At 48.6% G+C, this 22,983-nt stretch overlaps 1 protein-coding gene across 1 annotated transcript in view; it reads left to right on the top strand.

The window, feature by feature from the left end:
* LOC149853369 (excitatory amino acid transporter 1-like) overlaps positions 1 to 22,983 on the top strand; it is a 119,849-nt gene that overhangs the window by 70,430 nt on the left and 26,436 nt on the right. Inside the window, exons 4-7 of the mRNA XM_090028072.1 lie at positions 3,742 to 3,879; positions 11,457 to 11,661; positions 13,964 to 14,006; positions 14,699 to 15,039. Coding sequence (XP_089884198.1) covers positions 3,742 to 3,879; positions 11,457 to 11,661; positions 13,964 to 14,006; positions 14,699 to 15,039 — 727 coding nt within the window. The remainder of the gene's footprint in view (positions 1 to 3,741; positions 3,880 to 11,456; positions 11,662 to 13,963; positions 14,007 to 14,698; positions 15,040 to 22,983) is intronic.

The raw sequence follows: 22,983 nt of genomic DNA, 5'->3' as shown, positions 1-22,983 counted from the left end.
ACTGTGCAGTACAGCTAATTACTGTGCACTAAGTGTCAGCATCTACATGTGCGGATGCTTATTGTGCAATAGTTAGCTCTAATCACAAGTAAACTTGCTACCTGCAAATGCAAGTAGCAAATTTACTTGTGATTAGTAACTGTGCAGTAGCACATGTACAGATGTGTGACCCAAAGCAAATGCGCTCCCAAGCAGCAGGAGCGGGAGATTGCTTTCTGCACCAGGGAGCTGCTTATTGCCAGGGTGGGCTCCGCCCCTGGAGCCTGGGCTGGGACAATGTCCCCCTGCTTGGCAGCAGGGAGCTTCCAGCCCCTGCTCTGTGATCATGGGGCCACGTGTGGGAGATCCTTATCTCCCAGCCCTAGCCCCACAGTCACAGGGCTGGCACTGGGAGATCCTCATCCTGTGGTCACCTGGCCTAAGCTAGATCTTTATTTTCCAGCCTCAGTCCTGCAGTTGTGGAGTGGGGGCTTGCTTTGCAGCAGGCAGCTCCCAGGTCAGGGAGCAATGTCCCAGCCCCTGCTAGGAGACGGCTATCTCCTGGCCCCTGGGCTAACACCGAGGGGGACCCTAGTTTAGGATTACAATATTTCCAGATCCAAAAAAGAGGATACCTGTCATGGAGAGTGGGGGGTGGGGGCAGGAATATGATGGGGCGGAGCAGTGACAAGCCGGTGCCCTGCCCCTGCCCATTCTGTTGTCCCTCACTGACAAGCCGCCCTCCACAGCCCTGCTGCTGCCCCTCACTCCAGACCCACTGACCCCAGCACTACAAGTGCCCCTTATTCCCAAACAGCAGTACCCTGCCCCCCACCCCTTGCTGGTGCCCCTCACACCCAACCCGCACCCCCTGGTGCTGGCAGTGCCCTGGACACCCACTCTTCAGTCACCCATCCCATCCCCCCGTGCCCCTCACTCCTAATCTGCAGCCCCCTGCCACTTACCCAGCCCTGGCGGTGCCCCTTGCCCCCCTTCCAGTGACCCTCACTCCAGACCCACAGACCCCTGCACCCCTCCCAGACCTGCCAGTGCCCCTCACTCCTGACCTGCAGCCTCCTGCCCCCTAGCCTTGCCAGTTCCCCTCACCCATGACCTGCAGCCCCCCAGGAGCTCAGGCAGTGCTTCTCACCCCAATCTGTGGCCCCTGCCCCCCAATCCCTGCCAGTGCCTCTCACTCCCAACTCACAGCCCCCTTCCTCCCAGCCCTGCTGCTCAAGCAGTTCTTGCATTGCTTTCTTACTCTCTGCCCCTCCCTCCCCCTGGCTGTTTTTCGTTGTTCCTCTGCTCTCCCACAAGGTGAATGGCTGTCAGGGGCATGTGACCGCCAACAGCCAATCACCTTGTCTGCTGCTTCCAGTTGCAAGCAACTGGCCCAGGAGGGCAGAGGAACAGCAAAAAACCAGGACATTTTGCTCTTAATTTTAAAACCCTCCTGGACGCAGCAGAGGGGGCCAAAAAAGAGGACATGTCCAGGAAAACTCGGACATATGGTAACCCTAGCCTAGCTGGCTGTTGAAGGGGCCTGTTGCAGGGAGTAGGAGCAATCTGCTGCTAAGAGCAGCAAATCTGTTCCTGCATCCTTGCACTAGTGTCCAGGAGAGCTTACTCTCAAGTAGTTTACTTGAGAATAGGTTGCTCCTGAATGATTTTCATGTATAGTTGCGCTCTGAGTTGTATTAACAGACATATCACTTGCACATTGAGGGAAGTGATTCTTCCACTGTATTCAAGATTGATGAGGCCTCCCCTGGACTACTGTGTTCAGTTTTGAGCCCTGCACTTCAAGAAGAATGCCAACAGATTGGAAAGAGTCCAGTGAAGGGCAACAAAAATGATTAAGGGCCTGGGTGACAGGATATATGAGGAAAAGCTGAAAGAGCAAGGATTATTTAGTCTGGCAAAGAGAAGATTTAGTGGATTTGATAACAGGCTTCAAATACCTGAAGGGAAATTACAGAGCGGATGGAGATGGACTTTTCTATGTGGCTGCATAGATAGGCTGCATAGGATTAGGAGAAATGGCCTCAAGCAGGAACAATTAGGGCTGTAGTTTAGGAAATGCTTTCTGACTATGAGAGTGGTCAGCAATTGGAACAGGCTACCTAGAGAGACTGTGGAATCTCCACTCCTGGAAGTTTTAGAGAACAGGTTAGACAGATACCTGGCCTAGTTTGGGATGAACCTGTCTTGAGTAGAGGGTTGCACTAGATCAACATGTGAAGTCCCTTTCAGCCCTACTTTCTTATGATCGTATATCTTCTCTTGATCATTTTTTCTGCAAGCTGAACACTTTTTTCAACTTTCAAGCTCTTCATCATATTTGTTGCCTGCCTCTGGACCCACTGTAATGTCTCTATTTCTTTTTTCAAAGTGTGGAGCCCAAAACATCCCACAATATTCTAGATAAGGCCTAACCAGTGCCAAGTTAAGAGGTACTAGAACCTCCTGTTTCTTACACCTTTTGCTCCTATAGGTGCACCCCAAAAACACATTTGTACAGCTGTGTCACACTATAGGCTCATATCAAGTCTATGATCCACCAACTCTCCTAGAACGTTCTCCACAGTGCTGCCATCTCGGGCTGTGCGAAGCTTCAGGTGGTGATTCGATTCAGAAGAGATTTGGCCCAATTCAGTGGCCGAAACTCCAAATCCAAATCAAATCAGGGAACCAATTAAAAGGTTTAAATTGTTGCGAAGCTCTTTGAATCAATTCGGAAAAGATTTGGAAAGCTTCGGTGATTCGGGCAGTCCCCACCCACTGCAGCAGGGAGCTGGACCTGGACTCTGAGCTGGTAAGTAGGGAGTGGGGGAGGAGGGCTGGATGAGGGGACCCCCGACAGGCCCTATCCTCTGCCTGCTCCCCCAGCCCCACCCCATGGCTGCCCCGCCCACCCCAGCTCCTGGCCCTTTAAAAAAAGCTCCTACCTGCCAGCTGCTGCCCGGGGGGGGTGATCCCTGCTGCTCCCCATTGCCCTACACTGCATGGGGGCATCTGTCATAGTTTCATAGTTGCTAGAGCAGATCATCTAGTCCGGCAGGAAAGAGGACCGGGGACAAACGAGCTCCCACACCCCGCTCCCAGCCCTCCATGGCTGCCTTGCCTGCTCCAGCTCTGGGCCCTTTAAGGAAAAAAAACAAACAATCCCCCCTGGACTCACCAGCTTCTGCAGCAGTCTTAGGGCAGTGTGGGGCAGTGGGAGCCAGTGAGTCAGGGCTTGTTTTGTTTTGTTTTGTTTTTAAAGGGTGGGAGCTGGGGTGGGCGGGGCAGCCATGGGGGGTGGGGGCTGGGAGAGTGGGTGGGGGTCAGCAGGGCCTACCTAATTTGTGACAGAAGTTCACAGCGCGGTGGCACCTTTAATCTCACTCTTTTTGCCACGTGCCCCTCCCCCCACTGCTGAGTGGCCAAGAGACAAAACCTTAGCATTAATTGCCTCTCAGCCATTTAGTCGGGGGGGGGGGAAGGAGGATGTACAGCGAAAGGAGTGAAATTAAAGGTGCTGCTGTACCTCAAACTTTCTCCATGATTTATGTAGGTCCCTACAGATTATTCTTCCCAAAGTGAAGCAGCTTGCATTTGTCAGCATTGAACAAGGTGGCAGAAGATTTTAGGGAGGCCCCACCACTGACACTATTGCATGGGACTGAGCAGTGTTGAAAGGCTTTCTTGGTATGACTGCTGTTTAGAAGAGATGTAGACAGATTCTTTTCATATTTTCTTTTTTGTCCCTTTTTTTGTCAGGGATCATTCTGGCCTTTGCTCTCCGACCCTACAAGCTGACCTATCGCCAAATCAAGTATTTTTCCTTCCCAGGAGAGTTGTTGATGCGGATGCTCCAAATGCTGGTTCTTCCCCTCATTGTCTCCAGCCTGGTCACAGGTGAGGAATCTTTCCGTCTGCACAAATCATGCCATGGTTAATATGCTGTGCAAGCAGATGCCAACATTGCCTAGAATGCCATTATCGTGCTCAGATGCTAGTGCCCACGTTTGTTTGACTCACATTGATAAGCCCGAGCTGGAGCATGCAGGAACATCCTTCTGTGTCCCTGGTTGGCTTTGTCTGTGAAGGGTAAAAAAGAAGAATCGTGGTACTGTACTGCCCACTCCAGCATTCAAACAGTGTAGGATTCTGTTTCCCTTTGTGTGTCTGAATGTCATCTTTCTAGTCACGTAAGCAATAGTTCTGGCACCTACACACAGGTTGCAATTCTGTTACCGCCACTATAGACATGTAAGCATGTGCACATATGCTGAGCATATGCAGCAGGCTGCACACTGGCTGGGTACATGTGCAGTGACTTGCACATGCTCACTGTGGATTCATGTATGTCCCAAAGACATAGCCAGCAAGAAACCCATCACTAACAGCTGTTAAACACTGAAGGGGGGTAGGGGCTCTCATGTTGTAGCTTAAATAGCTGAGTAGGAAGTGTACTTACCAAGGAAGTGGAAGACTAAGCTTCTAGAACCCTCCTTCTTCCCCTCCAACCCCAAGGGGGTTTGAACCTGCATCTTGCTAACTTCTGAATATGGCACTCAAGTGTCTGAGTGTGCTAAACAGGTCAGGCTGTATCAAGCTACCCTCCAGCATCCTTTTAAACCCAAGCCACTGCATCTTGTATTCAATAGTCATAGGATAACACAGATAGAAAACAGGAGAATGTGAAAGTTTCTGCCTTACTGGAAGCAAGTATCCAGACTAGAATCCAGAGTCTTTTCCTCTCTGTTGCAGCCTCCCTCTCAATAAGCCACATATTCTTTAGTCCATAACCTTTCTCTAGGTTCCACGTACCTCCCACTCTTGATTGCTGTCTTCCAAAGAGGCATTTCAGATTAAGGCTGACTATTGCTTAACCTACAGTGTAATGATTGGAGTATTGTACTGGAATATCAGAGTAATACAGGCTCAGCTCCACTCTGGCTGACGGGCTAGAACCTGAGTTTCTCATCTCCTGGATAAGTGCATTTACCACTCAGCTATTTACACCAAAACATGGAGCAATTTTCTTTTTCCCAGACTTACACTCAAATATGTGCGTGTGTAGCCACAAGTGCCCTAACCACTCAGCTCTCTGAGCTAAAACATGGCAAGTCCCTCCTCCTCCCTTCCCCTTCTCCAGACTTACATTCATGTGTATGTGTATTCAGCTGCATCTATGCACAGCCAGTGTCTAACTGACTGAGCATATTTGATGTAAGCACGCTCACTTATGCAGCTATAGTGCTGAGGGAGGCCAAAAAACAGACATGTGGCTAGAAAACTGCCATTTCGGCCCGCTTTACACATACCTGGTATCGCACAATTAACTGGTTAATTACACAATTGCTATGAGACCAGCTACACATGCAAAGTAGTAACTATACCAGCCAACTGTAAAGTTAGACCTCAAAAGTGTGTCCTAACTTTATAGCTGGTTGTTGTCAAGCTTTAATTTGCATCTGCAGCAGGGAGACCCTGCAGCTGGAACCCCATCAGCTGACAGGCTCCCAGCCGCAGGGGTACACCAGTCAGGCATGGGTCCTAGCAGCCATGGGGCTTGGCTGCCCCAGGGGTGCATGAAACCCCCAGACAGGGCCATCCTTAGGGGGGCAAATTGGGGTGATTTTCCCTAGGGTGATTTGGCCCGAGTCCTGCACCCTGCTTGGGTCATCTCTGCCCCCAGAGCTGGGGGATCATGGTAGCCATGATCCCTCAGCCCCAGGGATGAATGGGGCACCCCACAGCTGAGAGCCCCTCACCTGAGGGGCTCCCAGCCACAGGAGTTTGCTCCAGCACACACCCGTCTCACGCGGGGCAAACAGAAGCAGGGCAAGACTGCGGCAGGACCTAGCCCTGGGAGCTGTCCCAGGTAAACAGGGACTGGGGGTGAGGGAGCGGTGTGATTTCTGGGGTTGGGGGCAATGGATGTGGGATGTGTGATTGGGTGTGTGGGAAGTGGTGGGGAGTATGTTGGGGAATGTGGGGTTTGTGGGGGGACTGCCACACGCCCACCCCCCTCCTCTGCAGCATCAGCCAGGCCATGCCAGTGACAGCAGTGCCATACCTGCAGTCTGTGCAGGGAGGACAGGCCCGGCTGGACCTGACCCGGCCCAGCCCGCTAGCATGGCTTGGGACAGGACCAGGATGTAGGGCTCTGGGATGCACAGCTCCTATCCAAAGGCATGTGCTAGCTGGCCAGGCCAGGCCAGGCTGCATTGGGCCCGTTCTCCATGAGGGTCAGACGTACAGCTGACAATGCACGGCCGTACAGCTGTGCCTACAGCAGGCCATGGTGTATCGCCACCTGACCCTTATGGAGAACAGACCCGACGTGACTCAGCCCAGCTTGCCCAGCTAGCGCATGATTTTGGACAGCAGCCATGCGTCCCAGAGCCCCATAGCCTGGTCCTGTCACAAAGCACGCTAGCGGACTGGGCTTGTTCTCCCTGCACAGACCGTGGGTCTGGAAATGCTGCTGCCAGCACAGCCTGGTTGGTGCTGCAGGGGGTGGCAGCTCCCCCCACACAATCCATATCCCCCCATCCCCTTCCTGCAAACCCCCACCACCCCACCCCCGTCCTGCAAACCCCACACCACCCCTGCACCCACCCACACACCCCACACCCCGTCACCCCTCTCCTGCAAACCCAACACTACCTACACACCTCACACCACATCCACACACCCCCACACCCACCACACCTCTTCCCACCCTCCTCCTGGAAACCTCACATCCCCATATCACATACCGAGTGTTCCCAGCTGCCAGACAGGATGAGACCTGCTGGCAGGAGCTGTGGGTTCCCACACCGTGGTTAGTGAAGGGATCAGGGACAGCTCTAATTTTTCTATGATAAGAAAGCCAAAAGCAAACATAAAAGCATATAGATATTTAGAATTTTTTTATTATGATGACAGAGACACTGGTAGGCTTCCAGATTGCTTTAAAATTGTAAATATATCAATAAAAACATTGCCCAACTGATCTCTCTCTCTCTCTCTCTCAGATATCTATCTGTCTATCTCGCTATCTGTCCTTTGTTTTAATTGTGCAAGAACATGGATTTTGGGACATTTTAAAGAGTGAATTTGGGATTTTTTATAAGAGAATTTGCAGTTTTTAAATAGGGAACCCCAGGATTCCTGTTAGTGAGGCATAGTTGGTAGGGTCGGAAGGGACCTGAGCAGATCATTTGGTCCAACCCCATGCCACTGCTTGAAAAAGTACTGAGGTCAAACGACCCCAGCAAGGTGTCGGAATTTTAAAGTTCGCGAATGCCAATGGGGAAGGGAAGCACGCAGGACACGGAGACAGGATAACAATATGATGGAACATTTTATTTGTGTGGATAAGCGTAGAATACAAGGGGGTTGTTGGGTCACGGGGTTCTCGGTAATCCCTTGCTTTCAAGCCTGAGGGCTTGGTGCGGCTGACCATCGGTAAGTCCCAGACTGGGTAGACGACTTATATAAAGACAGAACCACTGGGTCACGGGGTTTGCGGTGATCCCTTGCTTTCAAGCCCGAGGGCTTGGTACAGCTGACCACCGGTAAGTCCCAGACTGGGTAGGCGGCATAGGGTAGTGTACCTAACAAACTAAACTAAGCTGTAAAAGTCCTTATAAAGTAAAGCTAACGCTAAACTATTTACAGTGCTTAAGCGAAAAAGGCACGGCGGCTCACCAGTTCCATCTTTGTTGCTGGAGAGATAAAGATTACTCTGTTCGGCAGGCCTGAAGGTCACTCAGGGATTCATCCTGGGGGAGGCAGCTCCTGGGTGATCAGTCCAGTCGCTCTTGTCACTTGAGGTTCGGTCGTGTGGTTCCTCCGACGAGCGCTTGGAGCATTGCACCTTTTATGAAAGTTCTGCAGGGAACTTTATCCAATCATTGCAAGTGTGCATGCCTGCTATATTTCGTGTTGCTGTGGGTTTTGGCAGGCTTTTGTTTCTTGCTGCGTAACTATAGCTGGTAATTTTCTGCCTGCTCAGAGACCTTTTGACCTGGTCGATGGACCCTGCCAGCGGCTTGCCTGGCTCGGCCATATTCTGAGTAGGGATTCTGACACAAGGTGTACATCCAGCCTCCTCTTGAAGACCCCCAGGGTAGGAGCCAGCACCACTTTGCTTGGAAGTTGGTTCCAGATCCTAGCCGCCCTGACAGTGAAGTCGTGCCTCCTGATGTCTAGCCTGAATCTACCCTCTGCCAGCTTGTGACCGTTATTTCTAGTCACTCTGGGTAGTGCTCGTGGGAACAGGGACTCCCCCAGTGCCTGCTGGTCCCCTCTGACTAGTTTGTAACAGGCCACTAGATCCCCCCTCAGCCTCCTCTTGTGGAGGCTGAACAGGTTCAGGTCCTGTAGCCTGTCCTCGTAGGGCCTGCCCTGCTGCCCGCTGATCATGCGAGTGGCCTCCTGTGGACCCTCTCTATGTTGTCCACATCCCTCCTGAAGTGCGGTGCCCAGAACTGGACGCAGTACTCCAGCTGCGGCCTGACCAGTGCCGCATAGAGGGGGAGGATCACCTCCTTGGACCTGCTCGAGATGCATCTGTGCATGCATGACAAGGTGCGGTTGGCCTTCCCTGACTGCATCCCCACACTGCCAGTCCATGTTCATCTTGGGATCAATGATGGCTCCAAGATCCTTTTCTGCCTCTGTACTGATGAGAAGGGAGTTCCCCAGCCTGTAGGTATGGTGCTGGTTCTTCCTCCACAGGTGCAGCACCTTGCACTTGACGGTGTTGAATCCCATCCTATTCTCATCCACCCACCCCTGTAACCTGTCTAGGTCCGATTGCAGCCTATTCCTCCCTCCTAGCATGCCCATGTCACTCATCTTAGTGTCATCAGCAAATTTGAACAGGGTGCTTTTTACTCCCTCGTCCAAGTCACTGATGAAGATGTTGAACAGTGCAGGCCCAAGGACCGAGCCCTGGGGAACCCCACTGCCCACATCCCTCCAGGTCTAAAATGACCCGTCCACCACCACTCTCTGGGTGCGGCCCTCCAGCCAGTTAGCGACCCATCTGACTGTGTGGGTGTCAACGCCACAGCCCCACAGTTTTTTAATGAGAATGGGGTGAGAGACAGTGTCGAAGGCCTTCCTAAAGTCCAGAAAGACTATGTCCACTGCTACCCCTGCATCTAAGGATTTTGTGACCTGGTCACAGAAGGCCACCAGGTTGGTCTGACAGGACCTGCCTCTAATGAACCCGTGTTGGTTGCCCCTAAGCATAATCTCCCCCGCTGGCCTCTTGAGGACGTGCGCCAGGATAATTCTCTCAAAAAGCTTACCCAGGATTGAGGTAAGACTGACTGGCTTATAGTTCCCCAGGTCCTCCTTCCTCCCTTTTTTGAAAATGGGAACCACGTTGGCCCTCTTCCAGTGCTCTGGCACCTCACAGGAGCACCACGAGTGCTCATAAAGCCGTGCCAGGGATCCCACAATGACCTCTGCTAATTCCCTCAGCCCTCTGGGGTGGAGATCATCAGGACCTGCTGATTTAAATACATCCAGTCCCTCCAGAAGTTCCCTGACTAGGTCCTCTCTGACCCTAGGCCTCGGTGCACCTCCCCTGGGGCCTGAGGGGATCCTGGTGGGGAGGATGATCTGGTCCCTGCTCAGGAAAATGGAGGCAAAGAAATTGTTAAATAGGTTGGCTTTGTCGTCCGGTGTGATGACCAGATTTCCTAGCATGGCTTCCAAGTGGCAGGACCCAGGCAGATTTCCTGCTCAGGACTGGCACCTAGGGCCCAGCTGGAGGGCAAATTAGGTGGCTCACCTCCTGGCCATTTGGAGCCAGGAGGACATGCTTTGACAGTTCAAAGCAGGCCACCATGCTGAGAACATCTTCTGGGAGATAGCTGCCCAGATGGCAGGGCACGGGCACACATGGCAGCAGTGCCGCACAAAGGCCAACTGTGCAGCCACAGCCCACTGGCAACTGGCCCAGGGCTGCAGATGCTTCTGCTGCAGCCATGCAGTCCCTGTCCGAGTCTGGCAGGGGTGCAGCTTTGGGGCCACATGCTGTCACATGTGGCAGAATATCCTATCCAGGCAGCAGCCCCTACTTCCAGACTGCTGCAGTGGGTAGAGGGTTCAGGGAACTCTCAGTTAGGGCTGCTTCACCCATCCAGCTGGCACAAGGGGTAGTGTCCTCAGATACCAATTGGCTGGGCCCCAAAAGCTCCTGACTATTTATATAACCCAATTATTGTGGGCCGTGAATGGCATGTGCCCCCAGTGGCTGGTGGGGCATGGCTGTGCTGGCGGCAGCAGGAATGATGGTGGTGAGCGGGGGGGGAGCTCCTGCAGACACCGCTGGCATTGTCGGCGGTGCAGGGGGGTGGGGGATGGCAAAGGCCAACCATGGGTCGGCGACCACCCACAGGTGCTGCTGGCAGTGGTGGCAGCAGCCGGGGGCGATCATGGACTGCCTGCAGATGCCAGTGGCGGTACTGGCAGTGCAGTGATGAGTGGCGACTGCATGCAGGCACTGCCGATAGTGCTGGTGGCACCTTTTTGCAGGGGGTGCACTGCCATGCACAGGGGCTGCATGTGCACCTGCATGTACCCCCTATGCATCGCCCCTATCATGGGCCCTGAGGTCCACACGGCTAACTAATAGCCCCTATAGTAGGGGGCCAATGGATGGATGATACAACAGAATAATTGGGAGAATTAATTAAAAAAAACAACAGAATAGGAGTGTTGTGTGGGTCAAAACGTGAAAAGAAATTCGCCGGAGGGGTGTGACAACGAAGATAGAAAAGGGTAGGCGTGACGTGGGGATTATAGGTTCAAAATGTGAAAAGTAGTTTGCCAGAAGGGGACACCAGGCAGAGCCCACCTGTCCTCAAAGGCATCCAAGAAGCCAGTGGATGCCGCCCACTGGTGCTCTGCCCAGAAATGTGCATAGACAAGGGAAAGTAAAGCAGCCCCACAGTCTCCAGGCACCTTCCTGGCCAGATCCTCCTTCCTGGTTAAGTACAGGGCCCACTTGGCCAGGACCAGGAGGTCCCAGGACTTGGTGGGGCTGAGGATGGGGTGACCAAAGAAAAAAAGGTGGGGGGTGAAATTCAATCAGAACCTCCAGGGGAGGTTCTGGAGGTGGAGATGGAGGAGCTGCACCCTGTCACACTTGAGGAGCCACCAGCCGAGGTCCCCAGGGGCTCGTGGGATGAGGGTGGAGTATGGAATCAATCACTAGGGTGCCCTAGCCACACCCTCACGGAGCAGGTCCCACCACTTGGTGAAGCTCCTGAGAGCAAGTAGCCCTGAGCTGCTTGTCAGGGCAGCTTTTTATACTGCTGGGGCCATTTCTCCCCCCATTTCACATCCCCCTTCATATCTCAACATCTGCCTCTTGCACTCCACATTCCTCTTCACTCCTCAGAGTCTGCTTCTGGCTCCCCCATACTCCCCATGTATAATTTAACAAACTAGACACTCTTGCCTTGTTTTTCATTTCCCAGGTATGGCCTCACTGGATGGTAAAGCTTCAGGGAAAATGGGAATGCGGGCTGTAATTTACTACATGGTGACCACCATCATAGCAGTCTTCATTGGCATACTTATGGTGATCATCATCCATCCAGGCAAAGGAACCAAGGACAAACTCCATCGGGAGGGGAAAATTGAGCAGGTGCAAACAACTGATGCCTTCATGGACCTGGTGAGGTAAGAGTATAAGTTGGTTTAGGGTAAGAGCATGCCTTGTGATAAGCTGACATTACTGCACTGAAAACCATTCTGAATATTCATTCTGTAGCTGTAGAACAGGGGTGTCAAACATACATCCTATGGACTGAAATCCATCTCATTGAGCTGGGTCATCTGTCCCACAGCCTTGATAAGGGACCTTATCAAGGCTCCCCTGTGGCAGCCAAGCCACAGGGGCGAGATCCGTGGTGCTAGAGCCCCAGGAGTACTGCAGGAAGAAGCCCAGCACTGCAGTTGCTTGGTAGGGCTGTGCAAAATTTTGCCTGGTGTTTCATTTCAAATCCGTTTCAATGCATTTTGAGCTCAAAACAGTGAAATCAAAATGAAAGAAAGGCCTTTGAAACATCTATGAAACAAAACAAGGGCACTTGGAACGTTTCAAAACGTGTCGAGTTTCCAAGCCAGGCTTACTTGGCTTCAGTGCCAGTCCCAGCTGGCAGCAGCAACCTCCTGTCATCTGGCAGGCAGACTGGGGGCCTGCCCGCACTCCCGGGAGGGCTGCAGGGGCTATCACACCCCCTAGGGATGGCCCTGATTGCCACTGGCCCCGGCAGGCAGATTGGGGGCCTGTATCCCCAGGAGCAGTCCGGCACAGCCGCCGCAGCCCTCCCGGGGATGCCTGCTCGATGACAGGAGGCTTCTGGTGCTGGGTGGGGCCAGCAGCAGCACCAATCTTCCTGGCACTGGGTGTGGGCTGCACCCAGCACTGTCCCAGGCACCAGGAGCAGCCTCCTGTGATCTAACAGGCAGATTGGGGGCCCCCCGTATCCCTGGGAAGAGTTGGCAAAGCCCCAGAGCCCTCCCAGGGGTGTAGGGGGGCCCTGATCTGCCTGCCAGATTACAGGAGTAGCAAATGCAATGCAAATGGCATTGAGCCTCTTTTCAAGTTATTCCTCTATCTGCCAGAGCTTGCCAACAAAGCTTGCCACAATCTCTTTAGTTAAATGATGAAGCCTCATTTGTCTGAAACATCTAAAAAAAGGCTGGGAGCTGCACAGTGGCAGCACCCCTGGCCTGTCACTGATCTGATAGCCAATTTCTGGACGTGGACACACGTAACAATTGAACTGTTCCAAAATGTCAGTGACTGGAACCAGTTCACAATTCTGTGAAGTGCTGTGACTTCAACACCGGAGGGTAGGAGTGCTCACACCCATGCTTTGGTGGCTTAAGGGGCTGGGTGACCTATAACTGGAGGCATTTTCACTTTTCTGCTTTCCCTTCTCTTCTAAAACATACGAGGTAAATAAACTTCATTAGTCTGCAGTTGGCCAAAGTCTGCAGTGTCCTTGTCTGATTTGGAGGGGAAGTGCTTGGACCCAGGCCTTTCAGTTTTCAGGAACCAGGGAGGCATGATTAGGGGCTGCAATTGAGTAGGGAGTGAAGACACTTTGTTTTTTATTGAGTAAATAGTGCAAGGTGGCTTATTCATAAAAAGTGCCAAAAAAGCAGGCAAAAAAATAGGGGAGGGGAGGACAATAGAATTTTGCCTTTGTACCAAAGCCAGGGGTGGGGAGTGAAAAGAAGGAATGTGGGATGCCTGAAGGACTAACCAGGACCACTTGGGGTCCGGACATGATACCTAACCAGTTCACAATGAACCAGTTCAAAACAATACTCAGTTTTCCAGGTATGCTTTTGAATCATTCTTGGTAGCTTTAAACTGATATAACAGGCTTGTATGTCTCTCTGCTTCAGATTTAAACCACTTTTAACCCACTCTGAGTGTTATGTATGTCAATGCCTTCTATTTCTTATGTTTCTGGACCATGGGGTATACTTTGAATCAGTGGGGAAGTACAGTCTGTGTAAGAACAGGGCTCAGTGACAGAACTGCCAAATCCTGTAGCCTTTGTCTCCCACTAATATGCTGCATCTAGGACCCTCCAAGAAGGAGACACAGTTTGGCCCTCCAACATAATTGGTACTTGTGCTGGGTATATTGGAGTAAGAGCAAGAACAGAGATCTCTAACCAGGGAATGATCATTTATGGTTCATGAGACTGGGAGAGGAACTCTGATCTTGCTGCGTTTTTAGTGTATAGATGGTCTAAGATCAGGACATCACTGTTTTCTTTTAGGTGATTCAGTCAGGAAGAAAGAGACTTTTCTGCCACAGCAGATTGATCTGGCTTTTGAGTAAGCCTAAGTGTCCTGAAGGGAGCCAGCATTTAATACTAAGACTGTTAGGCAAAAAGCCTGCTAACCTGATTTCAAGCCAAATAGGATCATAACTGTCTTTTTGCTTTGTCTGCTGCAGGAATATGTTCCCACCTAATCTAGTGGAAGCCTGCTTCAAACAGGTATGGATGCCAATTTGCCTGGCTTGCTTTCTCCTGCCCAGCACTCTTATTCTTTAAGCCTATGCAGAATAGACTGTCTATGTTGCCTCTTTGGAGGCCCAAGAACAAGGGTGGCTTGACTGCCACTTTTGTACTTCCCACAGTTTGCTTTGGAGGCTACTGTAGATGCTTGTTTAAATCAGAGTAACCTGCAGACAGCCTTTCCAACTTGTCTGTAGACAACTCAGAACTGCCAAATCAAGGATTGCTTTGGGCAGTCCTCTTCCTGCCTGCAGCTTGCATCTTTCCAGGGGCCTAAGTGGAAGCAGTATGGTGCCATAGATGTCAGATCTTCACTGCCTGCAAATAGAGGGAATTCTTCCAGAGCTGCTTTGCAACTTTTCAGTGTCTGTAATTGTGGGAGTAGTATAAATGGTCCACAGTATACTGTCAGGCACCTTGAGTTGAGCTTCAGGGTTGACTCCATTGCTGGTATAAATAGCAGACTTCTAGGGTCACTCGACTAGGCCACTAAGGAAGATTTAATCCCATGCGGAGTTAAACTTCTCATACAGAATGAACTGCATTGTTTGGTAAGCTGAACCCATTCAAATAAAATGAGTTCAGGGGACTCTGCTTTTTTGGGGTTTAATTGGGAGGAGCTATGGAGATGTCCAGATTTATGTTGCAGCTAATAATATGTATCATTTCAGTACAAGACCCAGTACAACACCAGGGTCCTCACCAGAACTGTCCTTCACAACAGCACCGCCACAGCAGATGCCACCACCACTCAGATCTCTGTGCCTGAGAATGTCACTGGCATCCTGGAGAATGTCACACATGCACTCGGGAGCATCCAGGAGGTGCTGACCTTTGAGGAGATCATTCCTGTCCCTGGCTCAGCAAATGGGGTGAACGCACTGGGACTGGTCGTATTCTCTGTGTGTTTTGGTTTAGTAATCGGTGGCATGAAACAGAAGGGACGGGCCCTGCAGGAGTTCTTCAACTGCCTCAATGAAGCCATCATGAAGCTGGTGGCCATTATCATCTGGTGAGAAGCGAAGTGGGGGGCCTGCGGCCCATGCCCCATTGTTCTGATGAGGCATTAATTAGCTATAAACATGAACAGCCAAATTCTAGAATCTTACATTACCTGGAGAGAAAACGTTCCTCTCTCAGTTGCTTCAGTTTTATTTCCCTTTTATCCCTGATGTCATATTTATGTTGCAGGGACATGTGGGGAGTGGATCATGGCTCTGCCCCAGACCCAAGCTGTCACTTCCCATGATCCTGGCCCCAGTCCCACCTGCCCTGCTCCTGGATACCGCTCCCTGTCTGCCTATGGCCCCATCACATTCACCCAACTGAACATGCCCTACCTGCTGGGGTCCTGGGCTAGTCTCCATGGACACCCTGCCCACCTGCCTGCCCACTCTGTCCGGTGCCTGTAGCTGTAGGTGCAGGGTAGATGGACTGGGGTGCCTGGGAAGCAGGGCCAAATGCAGCAGTGGAGACACTGGCAGCGGCAGCCTAAAGGAGCCGCTGCCACAGGGGCTCCTAAGACGCCAAGTCTGGCTGCTGCTTTGCTTGGTCCTGTGGACTACAGCAGTGTTTCCCAACCTTTTCCAGCCCAAGGCACACTTAGATTAATAAAATCTTTCTGTGGCACATCTATTTAAGCATTCCCCTTCCCCACACTCATAAGCTCATTGTAGTTCATTACCGTGGTAAAATTCTGTGAAACAGCTGTTCAGAGGTTCGCAAATTGTGCATCCCCCAAAGCCAACACATGCGCAGTACATGAATTTCTTTCTTCTTGGCTGGTTCTTTCTCTCCCGCACAGCCAACACATGCACAAGTTTTCTGTGAATATCTCATCAACATGGCTTATTCGTTATCGGTAGGAGTCTGGAGAACTTTCTTTTCATTATTCCAAAATTCTCGCAGCATACCAGGGAACAATTTGCAGCACCCTGGTTAAAAAGCATTAGACTACAGCTCCCAGATTGCACAAGAGCTGTGTGCGGGGATAAGGTGGGCTGCACTCCTGCCCCTAGGAGCTGAAACTAAGTAACTTTCAGGCAGTCTTGTTTCATAGTAACTAGATAACTCAAAGTTAGATACTGTAGTCCTTGACCCTGAATTTGACCTATGTTCTGAAAGTTTGAGAACAACTCTTGACTGTCTCTTGTGCATGCTTCTTGTTCGTCTGTCTGTATACTGCAAAGCACTTTTGGACATTTTGTTCTTGAGACTGAAGTCTCTGGCTTGAGTGTTATTTTAAAATGCTCTAAAATCCATGTACAGACTTAGATATATTACTTTTTAAGTATTATAAACAAATAACAGTTGTTTAATTAAAGAGAAAGACTAGTAAGCATTTAGGATAATATAATTACATATTCCAAAAAGTTGGACTTAATGTGATCAAAGAAAAACAAGCAACTGGGTCATTTAGTCCAAGGGTTCCTACTACTCATTCCTGTTAAAATTAGCTGCTCCTTAGAGTTTCTTATAATTCTGGGGGAAGAGTGCAGTGAGTGTGGAGAGTGTGAGGGTTGCAAAGGTGCAGAGAGGAAAGGAAGTAATAGGAAAGTCTTAAATAAGGATGGTTGTCAGATGAGGATTAAAAGGGGTGAGAGAGTTTGGTGGTAGATTTGGGGGAGCAAGGAGAGATGAGGATTCAGTGCAGTGAGATGGAAGGGTGGTGGCTAGGAAGAGTGACATGGGAGTGGATGGCGGGGAGGAATTAGGGGCAGGGGGCCAATCAGTCCTACATGATCCCCTCCCACTTGAAGCCTCCCTTTTTCCTCTTATACTGGATGAGCTAGATAGTGAGGAGGAGTCTGCTATCCGCAGCACCATTGCTTGGAGTGACAGACAGGGCTACAAGATGAAGGACCTCACACACAGAGTAGAATGAGAAGAAGCAAACTTCAACCTTTGAGAAGACATGGACTCCCTCTGTGATCCAGGACCTGGAGGTATGTCTCCTCCAGGGTGGTCTGAGCCCATCTCGCTGGCCCCTTTATGTGAGCCAGAAGCCCGAGGTGTTTCCCTTTTGAGGATTGTTTCAGTCATTCTTCAGGACTCTGCATGCATTAGTCAAGATATTAAATACCCAAGGGAGAAGGGGTGATAATACACACTGTTTATCACAGGCTATTATGCTTCATCAGTAACACCTGCTTAGAGCCCAATAACTTGCATTAGATTAAGAAAATATCTGTCATCAAGACATGCAAGCCTTGACTTGAAGACATCAAATGAAACAAAGTCCCCTTGTTCCATTGGTCATTTGTTCCAATGGTTAATCAAGACCCCGATTTAAAAAAAAAAAAGATCCCCACTTCTAATTTGAGTTTGTCTAGGTTCGTCTTCAAGCTAGTCATTCTTGTCCATATTAAATAGTCCATTTGAATCTGGTATTTTCTCCTTGTGGAAATGCTTAAACATATTTCAGTATCAGTCTCACTACTGAATATTTTAAAGAAAATTCACCTCTCTACATCTGCTGACAGCTTCATTGTTTAGAAATCTAAGGACTAATCCAAGTCAAAACCAAGAGTAAATGGGAGTGGGCTAGCCCTTTACACATATAGTCTTTCCAAATTGCATCCTTGCCCCTGATAGGCTTGTCTCTAGAATAGATGTCAATTAACTTGAATGAGCAGAGATTAGTTTACAGACTACACAGCGTTGTCCCTGGAAAAGGTGTTAACACTTTCAGACAGTTAGGCTTGTGCTCTGTTGAATCCTGGAACAAAAGGTTTTCTTCCAGGTGGAATGGAATGTCTTTTTACATCTTTAAGGCTGGGCATTGAGCAGCAGACTTATTCCTGCTGTCTGTAGATCCCTCAGTTCCCATGAAGGAATGGAGAAGCAGCAAACAGAGAAAGTTTGCCTTGGGGCTGCTGTAAGAGAAGCAGATCACTGGTAGGACTGCCTTGAGGAGACTTTTCTGGATGCTGATGACCCTGGGCATCTAATTAGTGGTTTTGGGGTGTTTGATTTGTGCCTTGCTTTTTATTTTGTTTTTCCCCTGGAGTGACAGCTTTCAGGATTTTCATTCCCAGCTCTGTGCGAGTTATCTACTTCAAGTGCAGCTGGTTTCTCTGACTGAGGAGTGAAGCTAGGCTAGGCAGCCTTTTAAAGGCAGCTCCTTGCAAACACAGAGAGAGCAGCAAACAGAGAGGGAGTTCACCTGGGAGTTCATGGTAGGAAGGAGCAGGAGACTCTGTCTGCATGTGTGTGTATGCATGCATGCGCAAGCATGTGCATTTTTTTTCTGCTCTTTTCTTTTTCTTTGCTTTTGTTTTTTATAGCCTAGGCATCCTCCAGAGAGCAAAGGAGGCATAAATGGAGACTGGATCAGCAGTTGTGACCTGCATGTGCCATGTTCATGTTCTTCCCAGAGGGTCAAGTGTGAGCTGGTGTCTGCCTTGGAGGAAAAAATTGAAAGGTTAGAAGCACAGATATCCATGCTGAATTTTTTCAAGGAAGAGGAAGATTATATGGGCAGGGGTTATGTGTGGCTGATAGTGGAGAGACCAAAGGGAAAAGAGAAGTGGCAACATGTGACTGCTAGAAGAAAGTGTCCCCAGAATTCAAGAAAAACAGATTGTACTCAGCAACTGCTTTCGAACACTCTGCAGTAGAGCAGTTGAGGAAAAGGCAGAGATGAGGACATCAACAGGCAAGATCCAAAGGACTCAGCAGTCTAGAGAGCAGAAAATACAGAGTGCCAGAGATGGTGGTGCTAATGTCACTACATCAGAAAGGAAGAGGAGAGTGGGGATGGTTAAGTCTCTCCCTTCTGCAGGGAACAGAAGCACCAATATGGGGTCACAGGAGGTGTGCTGTCTACCTGGAGCATCTTTGGGAGTCATCTGGCCAACCTAGTAAGGAGGGCTTTAAACTAGGTTCCATGAGGGATGGTGAACAAAACCCTCCAGCCACAGAGAAAACAATTCATAGGAGAAAGGTCCTGAAGAAGCAGTTCAACAGCAGGAAAGGGTCAGAGAGCCACAGGACAGCAACGAGTGATGCAAAAGAGAAACAAGTAGGGTGAAATGCAAAATACATCTAATGTATGTATGCAAATGTGAGAAGCATGGGGAACAAACAAGATGAGATGGAAGTCACAGCCTCTGGAAAAGCTATGATCTGATTGGTATCACAGAGACTTGATGGGAAAGCTCTGATGACTAGAACATCAACATTGAGGGCTGCATTCTGTTCGGAAACGGTTGGGAGAAAAGGTGGTGGCATCACCTCTTATGTCAGAAACACATATACTTGTTCCCTAGTTTAGGAGGAACAAGATAGTAGACCAGAATATATTTGAGTGAAGACAAAAGGTGAAAGGTACAATAAATATATTGATAGGGATTTATTGTAGGCCACCAAGTCAGGAAGAGGAGGTGGATAAGGCACTCTTCAAAGAGGTTTCAAAGTTATCCAAAAGTTATGAGATGGTACATATGGAAGATTTCTATTTTCTGAATATCTGGTGGAAGAACAATACAGCCAGTGCAAAATGCCGAGACCATTGCTAACCTGTGTGAACAGCTTTCTATTTCAGAAGGTGGAGAATACAACTATGGGGTCTTCTATCTTGGATCTTGTCCTGATCAATAGGGAACAACTGGTGGAGAATGTGAAGGTGATGGAAAACTTGGGAAGAAGTGATCATAATATGATAGAATTCAAGATCCTGAGATGGAGGGAACATGAGGTCAGCAAAGCTAAGATGCTAGATTTCAAAGAGGTGGATTTCAACCAACTCAAGAAGTTAACAGTCATGACGCAATGGGAAGACAGACTGAAGGATGAAGGTGTGCAGGAGTGCTGGGAACTTCTAAAGGGCACAGTACTGAAAGCTCAGTGAGAAGTTATTCTGGCATGATGGAAACATGAGAATGGAAAGAGGCCAATGTGGAGCATCTAGCATACCTCAAAAGCAGAGGGAAGGTATACAGGCAATGGAAGGACAGGCACATCACCAAGGAGACATACCAGGAAATAACAAGAACTTCCAGGGACAAAATCAGAAGACAAAGGTAAAAATGAGACTTCACTTGATGAGGAAAATTGGGGGGGGGCGTTATTGTTTTTAAGGATATGATGATGCAATGATAACAGAACAAGGAAAAACATATTCACAATTTTATGTCCAAATTTTGCAGCCAACTGTTTGCCTCAGGTATAGTATTGTGCAAATCCAGTAGATTTCTGTTAAATGCATGGAGAGGGCATTCAGCGATGATGCAGTTCAAAGTTTGAAATGGGCCACCACAGTTGCAGTTCCGTGAGCTAGTCCAGCCCTATCAATGCAACAGAAATCCACATCTTCCATGTCTTGTCCTGATTCAGTTTAGAGAAGACTAAAGATGTCTAGGGAGATCAAAGCCAGCTGGTCTAATGGTAGGATTTGTAATAATGATTTCTGTATTAAGGGGTGAATTGGGCCACCCTTGCGTCCAGGCATCTTGGATGTTAAATGAGTCTTGCTCAAGTTGAATTGTTGTGCTCCAAGCGGGATGTCTAAAATTTTAATCTTAGACTTGCTGTGGTTTTAAGAGATCATTATGTATAGGCATCTGTGACTTATTTTTTATTGCAGTCTGTAATTTAGTTAAGGCATTTTTTCTTCTTAATGGGGGAGGATATATGTTACTAAGAATAGAGGATTGGATTATTACTGTAATGATTTGTATTGCTAGGTTGAGTTGTATGTCAACCTTATCAGTAGGAGCACTGGTTAACCAGACTGGGGCACAGTATTCTACTGAAGAGTAGGCCAACACTAAAGCTGTTGTTCTCAGCGCATCGGCATCAGCACCCTAAGAAATCCCAGGGAGTTTCTGAAGCAAATTATTATGGGGTTCGCTGCTGTCCTAGTTAAGTGTTTTTTTAAAGGACAGCATTCTTGCTAATTATCTTGTTTATTGTTCAAGTGAAATGTAGGTACTTCCACTTCCACAAGCTTTGAGTGCAGGCACCATTGTTTAAAGTAGGTATCTAAAGTATTGAGATCAGATGTGAGTATTATTTCTATCTGTGGAGAAACAAGATTGCTGCATAACCAGGGCAATGCTATTAGCATATATCAGTTTTCTTGAGGAGGTGCCTGGGAGGTCATGAATATAAAGATTAAACAGCAGAGGCACAAGGGCTGATCCCTGCAGGAGTCCAGTGTTCAATTTATGTGGTCTACTCTTAATGTTATCTGGAACCATCTATTGCTAAGCATGTTGTCTAATAAATTAGTAATTTATTTACTTTGGGCTCTGCTTATCCCCTCAATATTGAGTTGGCAGGTGCACAGTGAGGTCCTGATGTTATGGATCTGAAAGCTCTGTGGTGATCTGTTGATGTTCATTTATCTTTATGATCATTGGCTTGTGAGGTCCAAAGGACAGTTTTGACGACATCAAGTTGTAGACTATTTATCAGTATCCAGGGTGCACCGTGTGGAAGCAGTCTACATTACATGGGGGGAGTTAAAGATAATAAGAAGAGGTTTTACAAGAATACTGGCCAGAAAAAGACCAAGGAACCTGTGGCTTCACTGTTAACTAACCAGGGAGAACTCTTAAAAGAAGATGCAAAGAACACAGAGCTACTCAACAGCTATTTTACTGCAGTTCTCACAAAATATTAAGCTGAAACCAGATACCTAATAAGGTTCATTTGGATAAAGAAGGGGACAAGCTGAGGGATGAAATAACAAAAGAAACAGAGAGCTTTTGATGGATCTGAATGAATTCAAGTTAGGAGGGCTTGATGAATTTCATCCTAGATTACTGAAAGAATGAGCAGAGGAGATCTCTGAGCCCTTGGCAATAATATTTATGAATTCATGGGAATCAGGTGAGGTACCAGAGAACTGGTAAAGGGTCAACATAATGCCTGTTTAAAAAAAGAAAAAAGAAAGAGCAACCAGTTAGCCTTACCATGATACCAAGCAAGTTACTGGAGCATATCATAAAGAACTCCATTTTCAAACATCTGTGGGAAATGACTGATTGCAAACAGCCAGCATACATTTACTAAAAATAAAATATGCCCAACAAACTTGATCTCCTTCTTTGACAAAATAACTACCTGTGTGGATGAAGGTAACAAAGTGGATCTAGTATATGAGGACATCAGCAAAACTTGTGACAAAATCCCTCATGACCTTCTCATAAATTAGAAAAATATGGGTTAGACAAAACTACTTACAAGGTGGACAGACAAATGGCTCAATAGCCACAAGCAAAGGATAATTATAAATGGAATAATGACAGACTAGCAGGAGGTTGCAAATGGAGTCCCACAGGAGTCAGCCCTGGGCCCAGTGGTGTTCAGTGTGTTTATAAATTATCTGAATGCTGGAAGAGAAAGCAAATTTGTAGGTGATAAAAATGGGAAGGATTGTGAACACACCGGAGGACAGGAGCGCAATTCAGAACGATCTAGACCGACTGGAAAGCTGGGCTAGAGCCAACAGGATGAAGTTCAATGCTAACAGATGCAAGACACTGCATCTCAGGAAAAATAATAAAAAATACAAATACAAAATGGATGGATGGATGGCAGAACTATGGAGAAGGATGTTGGGAGTATTGGTGCATCACAGACTCAGTATGAGTCTGTGGCATGTTGAAGCTGCACTGAAGACAAATACGGTTTTGAGATGCATTAACAGAAGCATTAGGTACAAGACACTAGAGGAGATAGTGCCTCTCTACCCAGCACTGGTTAGGCTTCTTCTGGAGCACTGTGTGCAGTTCTGGGCTCCACATTTTAAAAAGGACATGAAGAAGTTAGAGAGAGTCCAGAGGTAGGCAACAAAGATGATTAAAGGCTTGGAAGGCGAGTCATATGAGAAAAGACTGAAGGAGCTAGGCATGTTCAGCTTATGGAAAAGGTATGTAAGAGGGGGCATGATAACAGTTTTCAAATATGTGAAGGACTGCCATAAAAGAAGGGAGAACACGTTTCTCTC

Source organism: Crocodylus siamensis, chromosome 14 (genome assembly GCF_052110815.1).
Source record: "Crocodylus siamensis isolate JL-2025a chromosome 14, ASM5211081v1, whole genome shotgun sequence".
In the NCBI taxonomy this organism is placed as follows: Eukaryota; Metazoa; Chordata; order Crocodylia; family Crocodylidae; genus Crocodylus; species Crocodylus siamensis.
Note: the sequence above shows the minus strand (reverse complement) of the source record. Positions and strands in the feature narration are given on the sequence as shown.